General features: G+C 42.9%; 1 protein-coding gene across 1 annotated transcript in view; it reads left to right on the top strand.

The window, feature by feature from the left end:
• Nucleotides 1–2: 2 nt before the first annotated feature.
• SYNPR (synaptoporin) overlaps nt 3–9,936 on the top strand; it is a 312,280-nt gene continuing 302,346 nt past the window's right edge. The window contains exons 1-2 of the mRNA XM_027039158.2: nt 3–219; nt 321–386. Of these exons, the coding sequence (XP_026894959.1) occupies nt 202–219; nt 321–386 (84 nt within the window). The 5' untranslated portion in view covers nt 3–201. The remainder of the gene's footprint in view (nt 220–320; nt 387–9,936) is intronic.

Genomic DNA, 9,936 nt, shown 5'->3' with positions numbered 1-9,936 from the left:
CTTGCAGCCGGGGCTCGCAGGCTTGGCGGAGCGCACGGCCGGCCGAGCGTCAGCCAGCCCGCGCCCGCCCCGCTCTCCCCGGCCCCCGCCGGCGCCTGCACGCCCCGGGCCTCGCCCCTCCGGCGCTTCCCGACGCGGGGCTCCTGGCCCCGAGGACCGCGCGGCGGCGGCCCCCGAACTTCACCTGAAAGGGAGGAGACGATGGACCCCGTGAGTCAGGTAGGGCGGACCTGGGTTGCGGAGGGGGGGGGGGGCGGTCCGGAGAGGCGCCCCAGCCCCTTCCTCACGTTCTTTCTCTCTCTCGTCTGGCCCGTCCAAAGCTGGCCTCCGCGGGCACGTTCCGGGCGCTGAAGGAGCCCCTCGCCTTCCTGCGAGCGCTGGAGCTGGTGAGTGCGGGCTGTGTGCGCGGAGGGGGGCCGGGCGGCGAGCCGTCAGGTGAGGCGAGGTCCGCAGGGGCGCCCTCCGCTGGCTTCCGCTGCGAGCCCGGGGTTCGGCCCCCGCTCCAAAGACCTCCCCACTCCGCAGGTGCCGTTCCGGGCTGGCGGGGACCGGCTGGAGGGACCCAGCTTGGCCGCGGGAATGTGGACGGGCTTTTGCAGGCGCCCCGAGGTGTCCTCTCGCCTCCCGCTCGCACGCGCGCAGGGGCTGCTGTCGGGAGCCCCCGGGAGATGGAGAGGTGGGAAGGGGAGCCGGTGGAGGTGAGGCTCCGGGCCTCACCTGCACTTCTGCGCGGGGTGGGGGGGGGTGGGGGGGTGAAGGCTGGAGAGGAGGGACTCTCTGAAGGCTGGGCCTCCACTTGGCGGAGCTCGAAAGTTGTTCAGCACTGAGGCAGCTCTGCGCCCGGACTGGGATGCTGGAAGCCTGTGGTCAGCCGCCCTGCGGGAGCTCCAACGAGGCGCTTCCAGGCTGTGAATGCTGTTGGTGGAGACAGCAGGAGTTCTTCCTTCCACGTTATAATTTCTCTACCCCGGCCACTCCTCGAGGGCTCTAATGATTTTTCCCAGGACAGCCTACACCCCCCCCCCCCCCCATGCCCCCAGCCTTCTTGGTATAGCTTTCTTCAGCCACTGGGCTCTCCGAAGTTTTGTTACTCTTTGGCTTTGTACCCCTATTAAAAAAACATTTTGCCAGTCCTCTGGCAACCTGTCTGTTGACAAGCAGGGAGGCACAGAAACAGCTACTCACGGGGCCACAGAGCAGTGTTGGTGGTGTTGGCTGGGATGATGGTTATTCAGAGTGAAATCTGCAGGTCACACATTCTGTCTTGCTAGGAGCTCTGAGAGGCAAGCGGACCTATCTGGACAAAAAGTTCAAAGCCCGTCATGTAGCATTAATCACAGGCCCTACCACTGACTAGCTGGGAAATTATGTAAGAGCATGCCCCGTCCTCCCTGATCTTAGCTCCAAGGGCTAGCGTGTGGCTTTGGCTACACAACTGTGGTGCATTTACACGGATGATCTACAGGGTAATCACGTTTGCCTTGTTTGTGGACCTGCATTAAAATGCAGGAATGTTATCAGTTTGACATACATCAAGACAGCATTTGGAAAGCTTGAACTAGCGGTTCTGGATGGCCATTATAAAACAGTGGCCCTTACAGCCAGGTTAAACAAAGCCAGCGGGGCTCATGGTCTGGGAGGCTTCCGGTCGCTTTCTCAGAATTCTGCCCTCATTCAGACATTCAATAAACATTCCCTGTGGAAAAGCAGGGGTTTTTGATCAAAATCAGAACTCCATTGCCAAGCCATTGTCTCAAAACAAAATTCAAAGAGTTGACATCAATTTTCTGGTATCTCTGATTGTCTCACATTGTCATTTACCTGACACATTAATCTGTATTCTTTTCAGTCCTGTGACAGCATCATTCCATGTCACTACTCACCACACAGCCTCTACCAGTATGTTTCCAAGTACAGTAAACCTGGATGAATTTGTTTAAAATGCAGATTTCTGGACATCAGTTCACAATATTGGGAAGATGGGTGCCCGGGAATCTGCATTTTAAACAAGCTCCCTAGATAATTCCTATGCACTTTTAAGCTGGAGGACCACTACCCTAAGCTATCCAGGTTTCTTCCAAAACTCAAAAGCACTTTAAGTTTCCCTTCATCCTCACACCCCAAGCCTGGAAAAAAATGTGTGTCTTTTAACCTCAGCTTAAATATTACCTTCAGGAAGTTGTCTTATATTGCCTCCTTTTCCTTTCCTCTACCCCAAACAGAATGATTCAACCCATTCTTTGGGCTTCCATTACATTTTATTCATGCGAATTTATCACACTGCATTATAGTTGTTTTCTTCTTGATGTGCGTGGTGAGAGAGAGAGAGAGGGAGGGAGGGAGAAGGAAAGAGAAAGGGAGAGGGAAAGGATTAGTAGAACATTTATTACACCTAAAATATTTATAGTCTTTCCTCTCTTTTAGGCCTTTAAGGCTATAAGGTGGAATAGCTTATGCTTGCAGATCAGTTACTACATTCTCTTTGTGGAAGAGAGCCTGAATAAGGGACAAAAACAAACAAGCAAAAAAGAAAACAAGGGGACAAACCAAAACAAAGCTTAAAAAGTCAGAGAAGTTAGTTGATCTACCTTTTTGAAAATCTTTTTTAATGTTTATTTATTACTGAGAGACAGAAAGAGACAGAGCATGAGCATGGGAGGGGCAGAGAGAGGAGGAGACACAGAATCTGATGGAGGCTCCAGCCTCTGAGCTGTTAGCACAGAGCCCCGATGAGGGGCTCGAACTCACAAACCCAGCGAGATCATGACCTGAGCCGAAATCAGATGCTTAACCAACTGAGCCACCCAGGTGCCCCTTGATCTACCTTTTATAAGTGCTAAGGTGAAGAGGTGAAAGCAGAGAAATAGAAGAAGGTTAGTTACTGAGCAAGTTTAACAAAGTGGAGAGAGAGAAGGAATATCTATGTTACCGTATGCATTAGTAGGAGGAGCCTCTCTGAGCCATCTTTTTCTGTAGGAGATAGTGACAATGAGAGAGCGTGTGATCTCTTAGCAGGAAACTTGTTCTGTTTGTCTCTGTGTTCCCCCCTAGTGCCTTTCAGAGTTCTTGGTAAACAGTTAAGTGATGAGCTAAAGGTGAAAATCGATGATGACAGAGCACTAATAATACCCCAGTTTCTCCTTTTCTATGGAAAGCAGCTTTAAAGTTGGTGCTCCTTAAAATTTTTGAACTATAATCTTTTTGTTTTTCAGTATTTATAAATAAAAGTGTATATAAAGATATATGTTCAAGGATATTGACTGCAACATCATTTGTAGAGGAAAGAGCTGGAAACAGTAAGTCCATTCATAGGAAAATCATTAGTGTGTGATTCATATATGTTATGAAATATTATACTGCCATTAAAAAGAATGAGTTAAATTAATATGCATTGACCTTAAGGTCAGTATATGTAATTGTCTTTGATAAAATTGTCAAGTGCAAAAAAAAGGGTTTCATTCTTAATATTTGACAAAATTAAATTAAACAAGTTTAATTAAGTTCCATTAAATGGAAACAAGTGGCTTTCATTTTTTTAGTCAACAATTTATTCAATCAGATTTCAAAGTAATGCAGAGTATAATACTATTTTTGTAAAAAATAGAAAAAGGGACATATAGTTGTGTGTGAGAGAGAAAGAGAAACAGATTTGTTTGAGCATAGAGAAAAGCATTGATGTGTACCACAGAACCGTTAAAACTGATTTTTTTCCAAAGGGTGTAATTTGAGGTGCAATGGGAAGAGGAGGGGGTGAAGGAAAGCTATGTTATGCAGGAAGAACCACAGGCATGTCACTTGTCTGCAGTTGTGCACAACTGTAATTTTTTAAAATATATTATGAATGATTTCCTATGGATTGGCCATATGAAGTTGTGTTACTTCTAAAGACATCCACTGATTTTGGATTTATAGCCTTAGGGTGAAACATGCACTTTATGTGCTCTTTGCTTAGGAAAGGCTCATGGATATAGTAGATTTAAAGTTTAAATAATGTATAAAAGCTAAGACTTCAGGGGAAAGCTTTAGCCAATTTCAAAGACTTTGAAGTAAAACTTGCAATTCTTAATCTCTACTTAAATGAGGTCAAGGACTTCTCACTATCTTTTGAGTCAAACTCAAAATTCAGGACATAACACTGATCCCAGTGGTCTGTTTCATTTATTCCATGATGATAGAATAGATCCAGCAAATCTCTTAAACTTTGATTTGGAAATGGTAAAAAAAAAAAAAAAAGAAAAAGAAAAAAAAATTACATTTACCCCATTTCTCAGTCTTACTCTGAAAACTAAGTTAATAGAATCCTGCCTTCCACTGATCACTCTTACTTTGCTACTTCAGTTCTTTGCTAGTTGGACTTTGGTCTTTTTTTTTTTTTTTTTTTTTAAGTATCGTCAGCACATTCTTTCTTCCCTGTACTATTTACAAAGCCCTGAATATACACCTGTGGATTTATGTGTACTAGAATGTGGCAGACCCCAACACATCTCCATCACCCAGGACCAGAATAGATGTAAGGGCATCAAAAGGACTTCAGCTCCACAAATGATATTCAGCACAGTCTTCCAGCATCATGATGCTGCAAGTCCAGATTCTGTCCCTATAGAAATTCCTGCTAGGTCAAATTGCCTGATTCCTCTAATCCTTAATCTTTGACATCCGTCTCAAACTGTGCTATACCATTTCTGCAACAACCCTGAACTTCACGTTTCCATTCTGCTTTTCCTTTCTGCCTTTCCAAAGGAAGCCAGCCAATCCAGAGTTGCAGTGTGTCTGACAGATGAGCCATAGGGGCTGCTACTTCATGTAAATGGAGGCACCTGCTTTGCATAAACTTCATCCCTGAATCTAAGTCCTCAAATATGTTTTCCAAACAAACAGAAGACATTCTGTTTACTTGATACTAATAGCGTTTATAATCATGATTGGTAGTAACAAAATAAAGCAATAATATAGTTAATAAGGTATAATATATAATTAACATAATGTATCACCATTTTGAACACTCAATGACAAAAGGAACGAGAGCTACCTTTCTCATGCAGGCTTCATGTGAGGTGCTATATTTTAGTGCTTTCAATACATCAGCACATTAAAATCTATATGACTAACATTTCCATTTCACCATGAAGTGCAGGGACTTAACTAACTGATCAAGAACAAAATTGTGGGAAGTGGCAAAGCCAAGATTTGAGCACTCTCACTCCCAACTGGAGTCTTTTAAATGCTGCACTTTTCTGCCTTCTTCAGTGTGGCAGGCACCTGCTGTATCTTATCTCTAATCCTCAAAGAAATGTTAAAAGGCAGATACTATCCTGTTTGCAGTGTTTATCTCACCCACTAAGATATATTTTTGAAGGCTTTTCTGAAAATGCCAAGGAGGGTTTGCATTTAGAGACGAATATAACAGACATCAGTTGTCTTTTATATTGTTTTATTTTTTATGTTGATTATTAATTAACCAAGGTCGAATAGGTTCTAATTAAAAATTAGTATCTCTTCATTTAAAATACATAGAAAAAGACTATGATTATAAAGCCAATAACTTAATCTCATTTTGTGATCCTTTTTTTTTTTTTTCTGTTTTCTTAAAAAAAATCTGTGTGCATGAGTCAGACAAGTCTTTCTTTTTTTCCTAAGTATAAACAAGACAGGGAATTCTAACATGCGAGATATTTAAATTATGAGCAGCAATCTGTCATTGAGGGCCTGATGTAATTTCAAAGCTACATTAATGTGGATTTAATTATAACTTTCTAGCCTCTCAATTAGTGACAAAAATCATGTGTGATTGGAATATGAATCAATAAATACACTTTTCATAAAAGAGCAGCTCCCCAGTATGCTAATGGATTCATCACTTAATGCACTTCCAAGTTTATTAAGACCGTTGGTGTTTGGCCCCATAAGTACAGGAAAAAAAAGAAAAATGTTACTTATGAATTTGAATCCTGATTTTATTTTTCACTAGCCTGGTGACCTGGGACAATTTATTTAATTTCACTAGACTTTATTTTTCTCATCTCTAAATTGGATTGATAATGGCTCCTACTTCAAAGGGCTGCCATAATGATTAAATGACTTAATGAAAGTAAACCACCTTGCACGGTGCCTGGGCTATAAAAAGCGCTCAACAAATTATGAACGTGGTGATGATGATGATGATGATGATGATAATGATTTGGGTGATTCTGGGGATGATGAAAAAGGAGAAAGTAGAAATCCATTGGAAGGTAATTTAGAACGTTATGGAAACCTCTTGCGAGTTAGAATCTTGGCAAAATTCAGAAGTAGAAAATCTGTATTCACCTTGCATGTACCTCTTTAAGCCCCTCTGTCTGTATACCATGCTGTCATGGTTGGGGGTTTTTGTTGTGTTTTCTTTATTTGTTTTTATCATTGCATAAATGATTCTTCAGGAACTTGCCCTTGGAGTATCTGCATTTCAAAGAACATTGCAGAGAGGTCAGTGTGGAACCTACAGGAAAAGGTCTCTTGAAAGAATTGCAGGCAGTTGGTTCTCCAGAGTTTTTTGTTGAGGTGCAGGGAGAGAATCTTCCTCATTTTTCTTAAATCATAATCCATAGACATTGCTTATGTTTGGAAGAGTTACATGTATCCAACTGAATTCTCCAGGTTGTAGATGAAGGCATTCTAGGATCAACCTCAGGCAGTTATTAACCATACCCTAATACCCAGCTACACCTGGCACTTGGGAGTCTCCCAGGGTAGGGATCCTGCCTTCATGCTCAAGTACAGACATTGTTCTTAGTTCTCTGTTCCCCAGAGAATTTACATCTCTTCCTGACCCAGGTAAGGGGGAAACAAACAAAAAAGTCCGGTCCCCTGGGTGGCTCAGTTGGTTAGGTGTTCAATTCTCAATTTTGGCTCAGATCATGATTTGACGGTTTGTAAGATCAAGTCGCGATTCGGCCTCTGGGCTGACAGTGTGGAGCCTACCTGGGATTCTCTCTCTCTCTCACTTTCTCTCCTTCCCTCTCTCTCCTTCCCTCTCTCTCCCTCTCCCCACTCTCAAAGTAAAAAAACTTCAAAAAAGAAAAGAAAAGGTCACGTGTTAATAGAAAAAAATAGTCCCTAAGGAATATGTGTAGAAATACATGACTTTTCTTTGAGTCTTCATCTTCTTCAGGCATGTGTTTGACTTTGGCTATATTTGTAATTATTCTTGTTCATTCTATTATCGTATCCTTTCTTTGAGAACCTCAGTTTCCTCACCTGAATACTGGGGCAATACCCTTTGCTTCTCACAGTGTTGTAAATTTTAAGTGAGATCAGGCATGTAAAATACTTTGTAAACTATTAAATGTCCTCTAAAAGTAAAGATAATTGTAATCATCATGATGGTAATGATAAAGAAATACTTTTTTCCAGTCTAAATGACTCTGGGCAGCGCCTGGGCGGCTCAGTCGGTTACGACTTCAGCTCAGGTCATAATCTCGTGGTTCCTGAGTTCGAGTTCCGCATCGGTCCTGTGCGGACAGCTCAGAGTTGGAGCCTGCTTCAGATTCCGTCTCTCTCTCTCTGTCCCTCCCCAGCTGGCACTATGTCTCTGTCTCTCTCAAAAATAAATAAATGTTAAAAAAAAATTTTTTTAATGACTCTGGGCAGCATAAGATAACTGACCTAGTGTGAAGGTTGAGGCATAAAGTGTGAGCACCTGATCTCTATGAGTGGTTGAGTCCTTCCCAACCACCAACCTCCCTCCAGTCTCTCATATTGAAATCCAGTTTCTTGTTCTGTACACATTTCACATTTCTTAGATGTTTTGGTGATGGTTTCTTGCTGATCTGATGGACTTTTGCAAATGTCTCTTCCTCTGCATGGATACCACCATTCTCTTCTAACCCAGCCCTATTTAGCTGACAAATTCCTCTTGTCTCTTGAGGTGTCAGCTTAGATGTCACTTCTCTTGGGAGGACCTCTCTGAGTAGGCTGGTTCCACTGGAAGAAGTCAGCCTCCTGATGGCTCCCCAAGCACATTCTTTTTTTTTTTTAAGTTTGTTTATTTTGAGAGAGAGAGAGGCAAAGAGAGAGAGAATCCCAAGGAGGCTTCGCACTGTCAGTGCAGAGCCTGATGTGGGCTCAAACCCATGAACCATGAGATCATAATCCAAGGCTAAATCAAGAGTTGGATGCTTAACCTACTGAACCACCCAGGTGCCCCATCCCAAGCACATTCTTTAATGGCTTGTTTGCATTTTAGCTTCTCAGGCAGACTAAATGCTCCATGAAGACAAGTTGCCTTGTTTATTACTAGATTCTAAGTGTCTAACACTGTGGTTGACGCAGAGTAAGAACAACTCTTACTATGGAGATGTTTACAGATCCCATCAAAACATCAGACAGTAGGTGCTCAGTAAGTATTAGGTGAAGGAAGAGGGGGGAAGAAGAGAGGGAGGAAAGAGAATAAAGACTGAATAAATGAATCCTTGAGAACACATTGGATGTGGTGTAAATTCGCCTTCGTGATTTTCATTGTGAGGAGGAATCCTAAGGACTCCTATAGAAATAATTGTTCAGCTGTTACTTTTGGTTGTGGAGCAGAGTAACTCACCTAGGCCGAGTAAACTATTAAAAGAAAGACAGGAGTTGTAGACATCCTCACTGTACAATAAAGGAGGTGAACTCTTACAGCAATACAAGTGTGAGGGCAATAACCAAAACCACAAAAGTGTGAGGAAGGAAACAGGAGTAGGTCTCATGTCTTGTGTTCAGGACAATGAGGACAACTGCCTTACCAAGAATGTTGCCATTATTGTGTTTTGACGACTGTCCTGCTTCATCTCTTTGTGTTCTCTGTCTCTTCTCATTTACCCCATTCTTTCCCTGATTCTAATCTAATGTCCTAAGAGAAGGGATGTGATCGGTTCAGCTAATAGTTCTTTCAGTGTGGACACAGCTATCAGCCCCAGGCCATAGCAGGCTATGGATTGGCTGCCCATGGATCAGATGCCCACTGTTGGCTCTGTCACTTACAGCCTGAATGAAAAGGATCATGAGACTCAAAACATGTCTCCCTACATTGTTCTTTCAGGGGAAGAGTGGGAGGGATAATTCTTGAAGTCACCGGCACGTTAGGCGTAGTAAGAAGTTTACATGTCTAGTGGAAGAATACATCATTTGTTTTATGAGTACACCTTCCATTAAGGTAGTGCTGGCAGTTTTCTCAAGATGTTACGTCTTTGATATCTGGGACCAGCATTCCTGGAATTCTCTATGATATCATTTGGTGGACTCACATTGGTAATGTTATTCGAGGGGGTGCACCTTTGGCTCTTCAGCTCACAGGGCTCCAGAGCTTAGGCCAACTTGTTCATCACCTCTTCTTTAAAGGAATGATGAGGTCTTGTCTGTGATTAGATAATCCGTTTGTGAAGGCAAATGTATTCCTTCAAACCACATGCACTTCATTTTTTAATTGAGCTCTGGCCCTTAATGTTAGAATACTACATTAATTACTACGTTAACTAGTTCTTGTGCTTATTCCTGTGGTAGAAAACAGGAACTCACTAATGTGGTTTTTTTGTTTGTTTTTAGTTTAAGATTCTTATCCCACTTAGTTTTTTTTTTGTCCTGAATATCTACTCGTGAAAGAGTCATTGGCTTGCCTGGTGTGATAGGTGCTGTTTGTTTTGAGGGAGAGGAAGAGAGAAATTGGTTGACAAGCAAGAATCACCATGAAAAAAGGCAGCATGGTGGGTGAAGGAGCCTGGGCTTTGGCGTGTGCCTTATGCTGGAAAACTGGCTCTTCTTCCCAGCCACGGAAAGTGGAGATGACTGCATAATCATGCTGTTCTTCAGGGTCTGCAGCCATCGAAGGAGGAATATAAGTGTCACATCTTTTGGTCGCCATAAGGGTTAAGTAAGATAATGTTTGCAAAACCTTCAGCACAGTGTCTAGTCCATACTAAGTCTTCC

Source organism: Acinonyx jubatus, chromosome A2 (assembly GCF_027475565.1).
Source record: "Acinonyx jubatus isolate Ajub_Pintada_27869175 chromosome A2, VMU_Ajub_asm_v1.0, whole genome shotgun sequence".
NCBI lineage: Eukaryota > Metazoa > Chordata > Mammalia > Carnivora > Felidae > Acinonyx > Acinonyx jubatus.
The sequence above is the reverse complement of the archived record's forward strand: the minus strand, read 5'-3'. Positions and strand labels throughout refer to the sequence as shown.